The sequence below is a fragment of the Silene latifolia genome, chromosome 4, assembly GCF_048544455.1.
Source record: "Silene latifolia isolate original U9 population chromosome 4, ASM4854445v1, whole genome shotgun sequence".
NCBI lineage: Eukaryota > Viridiplantae > Streptophyta > Magnoliopsida > Caryophyllales > Caryophyllaceae > Silene > Silene latifolia.
In genome coordinates, this window is record NC_133529.1 from 32,308,149 (window position 1) to 32,322,495 (window position 14,347).

General features: G+C 40.2%; 1 protein-coding gene across 1 annotated transcript; it reads left to right on the plus strand.

Annotated features, from left to right (window-relative positions):
* The first annotated feature begins 939 nt into the window (after window positions 1-939).
* On the plus strand, window positions 940-2,252 carry LOC141651337 (uncharacterized). The gene is made up of 3 exons (XM_074459055.1): window positions 940-1,095; window positions 1,197-1,268; window positions 1,389-2,252. Exons 1-3 carry the CDS (start codon window positions 940-942, stop codon window positions 2,250-2,252), a joined length of 1,092 nt encoding a protein of 363 aa, XP_074315156.1.
* The last annotated feature ends 12,095 nt before the right edge of the window (window positions 2,253-14,347 follow it).

Sequence of the window (14,347 nt, forward strand, 5' to 3'; positions counted from 1 at the left end):
GTTGAAAGGGGGGCCATGGACAATGGTAATCTAATTCTTAAGCAATGGTCACCAAATTTCTCAAGGGAGATGGATTCTGTTTCTATTGTTCCAGTATGGGTCTTATTTCCTGATTTATATCCATTTATATGGTCTGAAAAGGTTCTAAGCAAGAAGGCGAGCACTGTAGGGAAGCCCCTCTTTCCTGATCTACCAACTACATACAAATCAAAGTTATTATTTGCTAGGGTTATGGTGGAAGTGGATGTTGCAGGAGAATTGCCAGCACTAATCAGATTGACATCTCCTTATCATGGTGAAACAACACAAAGAGTTATCTACGAATGGCTACTGTACTATTGTCATTGTTGTAGAAAGTTGGGGCATACAAAAGAGCATTGTAAATTCACAAAAATCAACAAGCAATTAGAGGAAAAAAAGAAAGAAAAGGTGGTTGTGCAAGAGTTTCAACCAGTTGCACAAAGGGCAACTCAGCAAACTCATGGACCAGATGCACTTAGCTCAGAATGCCAGATGCTAGGCCATATACCTCCTAATTCAGTGGATGCACCTTCTGCTGTGAAGGAGGTGATGAGCTCAGAATGCCTTGGGCTAGGCTCCTCACCTGCTGTCCTAGGGAAGAGTTCTCCATCTGATGAAAAAGAGGTGGGTTCAGGATGCACTGTGCTAGGCAATCACTGCTCTGTTTCTACGGGGATGCATGAGAAAGGGGAAAAAGGACTTAATACTACAGAATATGGAATATCACTGACAAATAGTTTCTCACTTCTGCAGAACGAGGGGCCAATAATAGATAGTAATATATTGGGGGTTACTGTGGCTGAGGAACCACCTGATCCAGGAACATGATTATATCTTCTTGGAATATTAGGGGGTTTAATGACCCAATAAAACAACTGGAAGTTAGGGGGTTATCTTTTTCAGAATAAAATAGAAGTGATGGGGCTTCTGGAAACTAGGGTTAGTTTGAATAATTCAGCTGATATTATTAGGAAGTTTTCTAATTACTATGTTCTGAATAATTATTCCCACCATTATAATGGTAGGATATGGTTTTTTTTGGATACTAGGAGAGTTACAGTAATCTCATCTCAGGTTCATGATCAGTTCATTCACCTAGAGATTTTGCACAATGTTACAAATAAAACGGTTTTCATAACTTTCTTTTATGGAAGTAAATGATGCTGGTCACATAGAGATTATGGGATGAACTAAGGGGTTTGGCTGGGAAGGTTATAAACTGGATCATACTGGGAGATTTCAACATTGTTAGGGCTATGGAGGAAAGAATATGACCTAACCCTCCATCTGAGATGCTTGCATTTAATCAATGTTTACTGGATTGTACTCTGGAAGACATGCATAACTTTGGCTGTGAGCACACTTAGACTAATAAAAGGGGTGTTGCAGCTCATGTTTGGTCCAGACTGGATAGGGTACTTAGTAATCCTTCTTGGTTGGTTGAGTATCCTAATACTCAGGTTAATGTTCTGCCTTCAAGGATTTCAGACCATTCACCTTTACTGGTAGTTGTGCAGGAAAGTTATAAACCAAGGACACAATTCAGTTATCTTAATTGTTGGGTGGAACACAAGGAGTATGATGGAGTGGTGTTGCAGGCATGGGGACTACCTGTGAGAGGTAGTGTCATGTTTAGATTCTTTACAAGACTGAAAAATGTTAGGCAAAGTCTTATTCAGCTCCATAAAACCAACTTCTCAGGGATATCAAAAAAGGTTCAGGAGGCAAAAAAGGACTTGGAAAAATGTCAGCTTCAACTCCAATTGAGGCCATTGGATCCAATACTTTTTGAACAGGAACAACAGGTGCTTAAAAGATATTTGACATTTAAAAAGACTGAGAGAAGTTCACTGACACAAAGAGCAAAGATCCAGAGTATAAAGTATAATGATGCCCCAACTAGCTATTATTTCTCCAAGATAGCTGCTAGGAAGCATCAAAGTATTATAGGGAGGATAAAGGATAGACAAGGCATTGAGAAGTTTGGAACTCAGGAAGTAAATCATGCTTTTATTGAATACTACAGATGGCTTTTGGGTCAAAAAGTGGATGTTAACTGTGCTCATATGATTGAGTTGAAGGGAGCTAAGATTCTTACTTCTGATTGGGAAGGGTTATGCAAGGAGGTTACTGAGACAGAAATTCAGAGTGATGTGTTCTCTATTGATTCTAATAAAAGTCCAGGGAAGATGGATTTTCTTCTCACTTCTTTAAGAAATCATGGGGGGTAATCAGGGAGGATTTTTGCAAAGCAATTCAGTCTTTTTTCAGAACTAGTAAAATGCCAAAGCAAGCTAACACTACATTACTTGCTTTAATTCCAAAAAAGGTTGTGGTTGCTACAGTGATAGATTATAGACCTATTGCTTGCTGCACAGTGTTCTATAAAACTGTTAGCAAGATATTATGTGCTAGATTGAAACCTTTCTTGCCAAGCATTGTGGGGAAAGAACATGGAGCATTTGTTAAAGGAAGGAATATTTTTGAAAACATCATGCTTACTCAATCCTTGATCAAAGGATATGGGCAACAGGGAGTCTCCCCTAGATGCTTAATAAAAGTGGATATAAAGAAAGCTTTTGATTCTCTTCAGTGGGAGTTCATAGATAAGATGTTGCAGTATTATAATTTCCCGCCTCAATTCAAGAACTGGATCTTAGGTAGTATTACATCTACTTGGTTCAAGTCTGAAAATTAATGGTGATAGAGTAGGGTTTTTTAACAGAGAGAGTGGTCTGAGGCAGGGGGATCCCCTCTCACCATTTCTCTTTGTTATGAGCATGGAGATCCTCTCACGTATTCTCAGGGATATTCATCAACAGCATCAAGTTTCTTATCATCCAAAATGTGGGCAAGTAAGATTAAATCACTTAATCTTTGCAGATGATTTAATGCTCTTTGTAAGAGGTGACATTCCATCTGTTATTGCTGTTACTCAAGCTTTGAATTCATTTGCAAAGATGTCTGGATTGTATGCTAATCCTGAAAAGACAAATATATATATGGGAGGTATAAGGGATAATATTAAGCAGGGTATTCTTCAGGAAACAGGCTATGTGGAGGGAGAGTTCCCATTTCGATATTTGGTTGTGCCTTTAAATGATGGGAAACTAAACAAGGGCATGTTTGCTGATCTTATCAACAAAGTTCAGAAAGCATTACACCATTGGTCTACTTATAAGCTTTCATATACAGGGAAGATTAGTCTCTTGAACTCAGTCATATTTGGCATGGAGCAATATTGGTGTTCCACTTTGTTGATACCCAAAGGTGTGATCAAACTCATTACCAAATTCTGTAGGCAATTCTTATGAAACTCTGAACAAGGGCATAGGAAATTGATCATGAAAAGTTGGCTTTCTTGCTGTACACCATATCAGGAAGGGGTTTTTAATATCAAATAAGTGTTGGCTTGGAACAAATGCATACTAGGGAAATGGATTTGGGAGATAGACAAGATTCAGGTAGCATTTGGTCAGATTGGAATCTGAAATACAACATTAAAACTGGAAGTATATGGACTGCAACTTCAAAGGCCACTCACTCTGAAAGTTGGCGCAGTATTCTGAAGGTTAGGGATGAATTGCTGACATGTGCAGGTGACATTCATACTGCTAAAACTTTCATGAGCAGTTGTGTTCAACAGGGGAAATTACAGCTCCACTTGGTTTATGACAAATTCGGAAATCAAGGGCATTCTGTTAGCTGGGCCAAGACAGTATGGCAGCGTGCAGTGATGCCAAAGCACAGTGTATTCATAATATTGGCAATGCAAAAGAAGCTGGCAACAATCGATCAATTATGCTATAGAGGGATACATATGGTTAATCATTGTGTACTATGCAAGAGTGCCAATTAGGATCATAAACGCTTGTTCTTTAAATGTTGTTTCTCTGAGGAAGTATGGAAAGGAATTCTCTCATGGATGAAGATTTAAGGGCGTACTAAGAACCTCAGTAAGGAGGTGCGTTGGAGTGCAAATAGACGCACTTGTCGACATTGAAAAACCAAATGGTTCTTAAGTTGCCTAGGGGCTGTGGTTTACAGTATTTGGGAGGAAAGAAATATTCGGATTTTCAGAGGATTGGAGCATTGCGTTGACTATATTATTAAAAGAGTCCAATATATTGTTAGTGTACGATTATTGTATGTATCTCAATCAAATAGTGAGGATGAAATTGTAGGGTCTTTAACTAGTTGAGTCGATCATATTGGTTAACTTTTGTAAGATTGCCTTTCTATTCCCCCCTTAGAGGATGAATATATGGCTTGCTTTTCTTGCAAAAAAAAAAAAAAAAAAATTATAAGTACAGTTCCACTTCTATAAGTTCATCTCATATAAGTTCAGTTCAACTCTTATAAGTTAAATTCAGCTTCTATAAGTTCAGTTCAGTTCAGCTCTTATAACTTCAGTTCAGTTCAGCTCCTATAAGTTCGGTTCAGCTCCTATAAGTTCAGTTCAGTTCAGTTCAGCTCCTATAAGTTCAGTTCCGTTCAGTTCAGCAACTTGAAGTCCAAAAGAACAGGGCCTTAGTCTTTGATTATTGGCCACAATCCTAGATTAAATTTGTTAATTCTTTCTAAAAGTCGAGAGGCACGGAATTGAATTAGACTAAGCATGTTTTAGTAGACCGATCTAGTAATAACGAGAGCTCGCTAGAACCCGTTCTATGGTTGACAATAAGGCCGAGAGGTGGTTGTCATTAGACCTAAACAATTATCGTTATTAAGAATTCCTAGTTCGACATGAGCATTTACATATTTGCATGTGTGACCCGATTCCCCTAGACTCTTTTATCGTTATTGTTTTTAATTTATTTTATCACAAGTTTACTAACCAAACCAAACAATCATACGATTACCGACACTTATAGAATTCACTCCATGACAACTTGTTTATCAACTCCCGTCTCCTTGTGTTCGGCCCCTATTACTACATTCATTTGTTATTAGGGTATTTATTTTTGTTAGGTGTGCGATAGCCTATCATGCTCGATGTGGGACTGAACCAGTTCTTTTATAACTCCCTATTTATAAATCCAAGATTAATTCGCTTCTCAAAGGGGTGAAGGGGACTTGATGCATACACCAACACCATCTGTTAAACCAAACTTATATTTGCTTCTCACGAACGACATACCCGCAAACTTAGACGTGTAAAAAAATGTCAATAATGCTCAAAATAACCATGATCTATGATTTTCTATAGATCACCGGCCGTCAAAACACCAAGAAGCAAAATAGGAAGCCAAAACAAAAGTACACTACATTTGCTCCACATGTCCATACTAAAAAACAAAGTAGATTTTCTGGATACTAGACAATCCGTAGTCACTATATTTTCACCAAACCCGCACTTGGTGTCTAAGTGAATCCCAAATATACGTGATAGCGTGCAAATCATGTATACCAAGTCAATCACCCTTTTATCATGGTGGCAAACTCGAAATTTAGAGAACACTGATACCTCACCTCATGAATAATCAAAGTAAACACAGGGAAAACGAAGGAAACAAGCAAAAGAAATAATTAGTCATTTAATAACGTATTCAAATTGCCATGTTGTGAAAATGCCAATTTTAGGAGTTAATTTTGTGCTTAGGGTCCTAACCAAGTTATCCATGGGAACGTACTGGTGGAACTACGTCCTCATAAGGGATACTTAACACCTATGGATTTTAGGAGTTAATCTTCCTCATGCTGCTAACGTGGATGTTTTTCTAGTTTTAAACTATGACTAAAAGGTTTAAAAAAGTTTTAATGAAGACATGGAGTTTGAAGTGAAAGACGTGTATTGTTTAGTGGGTCATGACTCATGAGTGTTATACAAGTGTGAGAATTGGGCAACTGTATTACAAAGTCTAAACTGAATAGTTTTCGAGGGTGTTTAGTTAGGACTTGACCAACGATCACCAAAATATTTTGTGCCTTAAATAAAATGTTTTCGATAATTCTAGAACTGATCCAAATTACTACTCCCTCCATACCAGACCAATGGTAACATGGTAAAAGATGGGGTTTTTAAGAAAAAAGGGCAAAAGCAGGGGTAAAGCGGGAAAAAAATAGGTGGGGTATGTAATTGTGGGTTGATAGGTGTGGTATGTAATTGTGGGTTTAATATTCGGTTCACGAACTAAGAGGATTTGATTTGGTCAACTTTTGACAATTATATAAGGGAGGAATATTATTGTTGCTGGAGTCACGAAAAATACACTTTGAATTTTGAGAGCATTAGTTTGATTTCCGTCAAAACCGTGGACTTCAAGTTTTATTTTTGCAAATCGTTTTCAAACATTAATTTTGTGTTTGCAAAATTCTTTTTAAGTCGTGTTTTAAGATCGTTCTTGAGTACACAAGTTCTTATTTTCATAAGGATATTTTGTTCTCCATCGTTCCAATTGTTGAACCATATAAGGAGACAAATTGTGTTGTAATCTTGTTTTTGTGAGAGAGTGCTTTTGGGGTACGGGTTGTACTCAAGTCGTACGATCGGGGTTGATCGTGGGGGTTTTCTTTGTAATCGAGTTTTGTTATATAGAAAATCTTAATAAGAGAGAGGGTGGAGGTAGACCTTTATAGAGTCGGTCAAACCACGTTAAAAATCTTGTGTCTCGTGCCCTTTCTCTTTATTTGTTTTATTTCTCGCTTAATTGTAGAGTTCTTGTTTCACGCATACGACCAAAACAGTACAACACAATTCGAATTGTTTGAACAGTTACCGAGACTGTTCAATTCGCCTGCGTACTGTTTCAGTATCCAACGAAAACACTATTTTCGATTTAAAAGTTTACAAACTTTAAAAAGGGTACTTAATTCACCCCTCCCCCTCTTAAGTACCGGATCGATACTCAACATGTAATTATTTTGCAGTCAATATATTTCGTTTTCGTTTTATTTTGTTATGGCCAACAATTATAATGTAACACCCCCATACACCAAGATGTCTTACCAAGGACCACCTCAGTGTATAAAGGTGCTACCATCTCGGTTGTCCGAGGTAATAGATCAAATAAACAATAGTAGAACATATATTAAATAGCTTTATACTTTACATCGTAGATTAGCGTGATGAAGATACAACATAGACAACTACAAGAACTATTAAACGTGAGTGACGGCGACATCTAGTTCGGTAGCGTGATGACTCGATTCCCTTTCATTCCTCGCAAGCATCAGGACTAGCTGTACCTACTAAGCCAACTGCTCACTATCCCCGAATGGATCACCATAGTTTTGAAAACACAACACGGGGTCAGTTCTCTGGACAATCAAGATAAGACAAAGTAAGATAAAGATAAACAGCTGTTCACAGTCCACCTCCGGCTCCAAATCATATCCCATAACTGACTACACATTAAAGTGTATAGCCCTGCCAGTTGGGGACCGCTGCCTTGCTCACCTAAGCCCCCACTCATCACCGAGCGATAACCCTGTTCATTAATGTGCACATCCCCTCCTGTGGCGGGTTCCACAAAGGGCGGAACTAGGGCGTGAAGCCACTCTCGCAAGTGACCCCACTCAGCCGAGGACGCACCTCTCGAACATCATCAACCATCTCAACACCAACACCAAACTCCAATCCAACAACAACAATTAATCACAATATCAATCGTACAAGCAATTACAACACATATCTTAAATCAATTAAACAGTAAACCGAGTAGGGAAACCCTACCTTATCGTTAATCCGTGAAAGTGCATCCAACAACTAGCCAGGCAAGACTCCAAGGTGAATCCTACAAGTAGTTACCATATCCTATTACTGGACTACCCCAAAAACCTAATGAAATGCAACAACAAAACAACGACTTACCTTACGACGCAGACCGAAGTTGGCAACGATGACATCCCGACTCGAAGATTCCAAGCATGGACCATTCCCCCTTCTTGGGTTAGTGTCTAGGCTAGATGAGAGAGTGTAGAGAGGTGGATGATAGGTAGGAGAGAGAGAGAGAGAGAGAGAGATTAAGGTTAGAAAGATAAGAGAACCGTCAAAAATGAAATAAGGTTTACGATTTCGCGTTTTATAATAACGCGTTAACAGACGTAGTACTCGGTCGAGTACCTTCATACTCGGTCGAGTACCTTCATACTCGGACGAGTAAGCCATACTCGGTCGAGTATTACCACTACTCGGCCGAGTATCCCCTACTAGGTTGAGTAAACCGATACGCAGGTCTCTTATCCTCTCTCATATCCCTTGCTACGGGTCTCCCCTGGTCAACCGGTCGGTCAAGGGGTCCTTAAACAGGGCGGGTATAACAGTCTTTCCCCCTTTAAAAAGGAACTTTGTCCCCAAAGTTCGTCCCATACTTCCCCAACACAACGGACAACACACCTACGGAAGGACCTATCGCTTTCACGACAATGAACACACACACAAAAGTTTAAGACACATATGATATTAGGTTTTAACCATCCTTGACAAAGCTTCGACGACCACAGCATTACTATACTATTACCGTATACAACTACCAAGTTAATTACGTAGCAAAGTTAAATTCAAAGGTACGTACGTATTACATAAGTTCGTGAAGACTCAGAACTTGAATGTTAAAAGAAGATGAAGCATAGAACTTGTTAGAACTTTTAAGGCGATGTTATCTACCCTTTCAAAAAGGAACTTCGTCCCCGAAGTTCATTCTACCCATCCACCAAACATATAAGTACGCAAGGAAGCAACAATCATGGAAAATATATCATGTTACAAGACAAGTACGACACTCCCATAATGTATGTAAACAACCGCCCTATTCATTCAATTTAAAGAGACAAGACATGCAACATAACCCAAAGATGCTAATAGTATGTATATGGACCATGATGACACCATTGCCATTCAGTCAACACTGATTACCGCCAACACTCACATTCTAGATCTTATATTACTATTACTGTCTTATCTTAGATTTCGATCGTATATCGTTATCATGTAAACAAAGGCCATAACATGAAGTCTTACCACGACGCTAAGGTATTGAAGCATGCATGTACCGAAAAAAATAGCTACCCATATGATCCTACAACATAACCAAACAACGAGGGATGCAATAACCGGATACTCGGTCGAGTATCAAGAAGTACTCGGTCGAGTACGCGATACTCGGCCGAATATTCAAGGGCAGAATACGATTTTCGCCACCTTAAACGCAAAACACTAAAGTTTTAGTCCTGCAAACAGTAAGATGTCTAACACCGACTCAAAGTCCTGATCCAAATGACTCAAACGTAGTACGGAAATAAGTAGAGGCCTTATGGCCAATTACAACATCCCAAATAAAAGAGTAAGGTAAAGTGTAGCAAATACTCAACAACAAACTCGAGAAACAAGTCTAGGAAACAAAGCGAAAATCAAATATCCGCACCCTCCTCCATCTCCTCACCACCTCAGGTGCCAGATGTACATGCTCCAGATGCGCCCGCTCCCTAATAAGCTCCAGCTGAATAACCTCCACCACTGGTCCATGTCCCTGCCTCATACAACTGGCTGCCGTAGTTGGCTCCCCACGGTCCCGCGAGGCAGCCAAACTCGGTCTCATCCGGTGGTCTCCAAAAGCTGGAATCAACTACGTAACTATGGAAGACTCCAGTGTCAACCCCGGATTCTCTCCACCAAACCGGTTACGCCAACTCTGTCCCTATACCCTGGTTGTAGGCTATCTCATGCATATTCCGGAGCACCAAGGTAGTGGATATCCGCTCAGTCAGGTCACTAACGTGCATCCTGGGGTCGTGGACGGTGGGATATGACGAGTACTGTGATGGGTAAAAGCTCGGTGTAGAGAAAGAAGGCTCAATCTCAGCCTCGGCCACCCTAGATGCTCTCCCTCTACGGCGCTCACGGGGTGGAGGAGTGATCGGCTGCTTCTCCGTCACGGAGACAGGCTCAGGTAAGTCTGGGAGGATGGTGGGGTCGATCAAGGAAAACTGAGGCTCAGGTTCCGGTTCCTCACTCTTCGGGTCATACTCTGCCAAATGGTCAACCACGGGTAGGTGCTCGGCATCGGGGAGCACCATCCACATGGATCCCCTCACTCGCCACGCATACGACCTATCCTCCAACTTCCTAAGCCACCTGTTATGACACCAGTACTTCGCATCCATCGTAGGGACGGACTCAAACAACCCAGTACCCAACGAAGGTAGAGTCTCAAAGTCAGTCAACCTCTGAGCCAAGCGGGTCACTATAGCCCCACAAGAAAGGTGACGGCTCGGAGACCGTGCCATGAGGTCCAAACTAGAGCATACGACCCCGATAGCACTATAGTAAAAAGGAGTCCCCCGGCGAAGGTTAAGATAGGACATCAACAACATGACCTCGTGAGAGTTCAGCTTACTCACATCCTTCCTCCCAAACAATAGGCAAGTCAACATCCTGAGGAACATACGGAGTGACACATGCTGAACATCGTTGATCAACATGGCACTCGCACTAGGAACGGGGCGACCGGTCAGGTAAGGTAGGTAGTGGGGTGCCCCACTGTTCTTTGCCACGTAACTAATGTACCCCTCTTTCTCCGTCTCTAAACCAAGGTGGTTGGCAAACTCGTCAAGGGTTAAGCTATGATCCTCGTTCATGAGGCGGAAAGAAACGGTTTTCCCCTTAACATCATACACAAAGGAGCTCAAAAACTCCAAGGTCAGATATGGGTATGACTTCTTGCGTAGGTGGTAGAGTCCCTCCATTCCCAAAATCTCGAAAATGTGCACGATATACCCTTTAACCCCCAAGGTCTCCAAGATATCCGGGTCTACACAACGAGTTGGCCTAATGGGCCGACCCATCAAGGCCACAAAAACAGCCCGCTGCTTAAAGTCAGAGAAGATTACTGATGGATAGTCCTCCACCAGAGGAACAACGGGTTCTTGGCTAGATTGACCCGTTTCCAAGTGAACATTGGCGCGAGTCCGCTTCTTAGCTGGGGCTTTTGCATTCGGCATGCTGCAAAAAGAGGAATTCAACAAGGATTTTCCAAAAATTCGCCATAGTGGACTGTTTTCTTTGAATTATACACTTTTAAGACGGATTTTTCTCACAAAATACATGCCATACTAACCAAGAAAAGCATAACTATCAGCAAATAACTCCCAAGGAACATCCTAAGGCAACCTAGGTGACCAAAAATTGAAACTTGAAGTAAACCCTAGAAAAATTTTGTAGCGTGAGATGGATGATTTCAAGCATAAAACCGTTTTAGAACATACATAGACGGTGTTTTGAAGCAATTAGGACCCAAAATATCAAAGTAGAGGCGCATACAAAATTTCAATTATTCCATATACATCACATTACCACTCAGGCTAAAACATGCATACATACTTGACACACACACTGGCATAGAGACACTCCTACACATCTACCCTTCCACGGTGGCTGGCTCAAGCATGATTGGGGCCAGAATTCTGAGATGAGGGCGCCTTCTCACCCAAAACCGACATAAGGGGCTCCCAACACACATACACCAGGTTCATTTTCATTTGACACCCTACGTTCATTGGTTCAGGTTCCAAAATCGTCGCTCTGATACCACTTTGTAACACCCCCATACACCAAGGTGCCTTACGAAGGACCACCCGAGTGTATAAGGGTGCTACCATCTCGGTTGCCCGAGGTAGTAGATCAAATAAACAATAGTAGAACATATATTAAATAGCTTTATACTTTACATCGTAGATTAGCGTGATGAAGATACAACATAGACAACTACAAGAACTATTAAACGTGAGTGACGGGGACATCTACTTCGGTAGTGTGGACATGGGCCACGGGGGCGCTTGGGAAACAAGCGTTTGCATTTGTGGAGTCGCCACCAATTTATTGTGGAAAATTGGAAACCGTTCGAATATCTCGTGCCATGTCAAGACACAAAGTAGTGACATGAACACCAAGAACTCGTTACCCTTAGCATTCTATGTCTAGAATGACTCTCGTGGATGCCAATGAACACGGATGTTCACAGAGATCTGGAGTAAGGGGTGAGGGTACGTATTAGGAAGCTCTTTTGATCGAACACCTAATCCCGCCCGCCTCGATAGCGGCCTCTACTAATGATTAGGGAAAATCGTCTATACTTGATATATTGTCGATTATATGCATGCAATGCAACATCCAATAGATTAATCCTAGCATGTGAGAATTAACTAAGTCGGTAAACAATTAATTAGCACACAAATTGCGGTCGAAGTGAATGTTAGATTAATTACATGTGAAGGCATACAAGTGATACAATGAAAGGAATACAATAATAAATACAATAAAGAAAAATTACAATAATAATTACAACGGGTTAATGATTTATGTCGAAAATATATTTAAAACGGATAATTTGAGAAAAGAATAAACGAACAGGAATTAAGGTGATAATACGATTAATAGTTAATTAATACGCAATTAATAAACTAAGTCAGGGCAAAACGGGAGTTCAGAGACAGAAATCAACCAGGAACAGGCGCAGCAGAGCTGCGTCCCTTGGAAGAGGCGCAGCAGTCACTGCGTCTGTTCCTTGGCTCAGTTCTGGCTGTGAAGCCGGAATTGCAAATCGTTAATGTTCGTCGGTGATTTTAATGATCGATTAACATTATTTACTCGGATGGAAGTGATTAACAGGTTATTTACATATGATTAAGGTCATAAAAACAATAAACATGGATGAAAACTAATTATTACAAATTATTTACAAGATTTATGAGGTTAATTACAAATTAAACAAACTAACTAATTAATTAGGTTAAATATGATGAATAAACGATGGACTAACGATAGATATGATAATAAGCAGGTGAGAATATATCAAAGGTCGAATTCCAGAAACTCAACATGAATGAATCGAATTTCTAAAACCCGGATTTGCTTTAATGACGAAAACCCGCAAATATTAATTACTTGGGATCTAAGTCAGGAACTTAAGAGATGAATTATATGTTAATGATGATGAACCATTTATATGTCAAATTATCATGTTTAAATCATGTCAAAGAAACAACGAATGATTGAAAACAAAAGAAAAACAAACGAATTGACAAAAGACGAAGGAAGAAGAAAGGAAGCAGGAACTGCGGCAGCCTCACGAAGAGGCGCAGCAGGTACTGCGTCCCTTCGAAGAGGCGCAGCAGTTGCTGCGTCCTTTCTCGACGGTTGCCTCTGATAATCCGTAAAAAGGGTTTTAAACAAAGGGTTTTATAAATCGGTTTTAATTGTATTTCCGACATAAATCTTACAATATGATTAAAAAACATAAAGAACAATAAATAAAAGAGAGATTTACACCCTCAGACTTACATGTTTGACGAAACGAGATGAACTAAGTTAACGTTTAGTGATGCTCGACTCGAATGTAGACGAAAGTGCCCTCGTAAGAGGAATTAAAACAGATTGATTAAAGTTGATTATGGTGGAGTTGGTCAATTGGTCGGTCATGCGAAACGAGGCTGGTACTCAGAAGGATCCGAGCTTACGTGGTCGAAAGTTCAAGCACGTAGACGCCAAAAAGTAAGAACGTGGTCTAGAATGCAAAGGGAGAAGAGAAGGGTTGACACTCGCGTGAGAAACATGTGAGACCGAAGGTCTCTATTTATGCTAATCACGTGGAGGAAGTAGGGTTTTCGGAGAGACTTTGGAAGTGAATCTCCAAAAGATACGAAAAATACGCAGAAAAGGACTTGGGAAGAGGCGCAGCAGGCACTGCGTCTCTTGGAAGAGGCGCAGCAGGCACTGCGTCTCTTGGAAGAGGCGCAGCACCTGCTGCGTCCTTTCCCAAGTGGTTTCCTCCTGCGAAAGAAAGATTTCCGTGTTTGGTTTATGGAATAACGGAATAATTTGGTTTTCCTTAATATTTGTGTGAATATTACGGGAAATTGTTTACCAAAGATTAAAAGATTTATAAAATATGGAATAGAAATATCCGGAACATTCCAGAACTGTAACACCCCGTAATTTCGGACCGTTAATATATTGCGGAAGTAATTTATTAATCAAGTAAAATTTGATATTAATGTATTTGAAGTAATAATAATTCAAAGAAATATAATTTTATTATATTTTGAAGTAAAGTATTTATTTTGATAGTTTCGAAATGTTTAAAAATAGTTTAAACCGTGTAAAAACTTTTTATTTCGAAAAATGGGCATATCGGGAAAAAAATGACAATCCTTTTGAAAATTGGGCAAACGATTTTGGAAATGGGTCGTATGAGTATTCAATTTTCTTGTAATCTCGTGTTTAAGAACTTTGGTCTTGTCGGAATTTGCATTTGACAAGCGGTTCTAATTATTATCGAAACGAGCCAAAACCGACTCGTAAAATCCCGACTAAAACCCGCTCCCTTCC

Bases quoted from the DNA above. Each gene is read 5' to 3' on its own strand.
- LOC141651337 (XM_074459055.1), top strand. From the start codon at position 940: ATGGGGCTTCTGGAAACTAGGGTTAGTTTGAATAATTCAGCTGATATT. The intron at 1,096-1,196 runs GTTCATGATCAG...CTGGTCACATAG, and splicing joins TTACAGTAATCTCATCTCAG to AGATTATGGGATGAACTAAG. The intron at 1,269-1,388 runs GTTAGGGCTATG...GAGCACACTTAG, and splicing joins TACTGGGAGATTTCAACATT to ACTAATAAAAGGGGTGTTGC.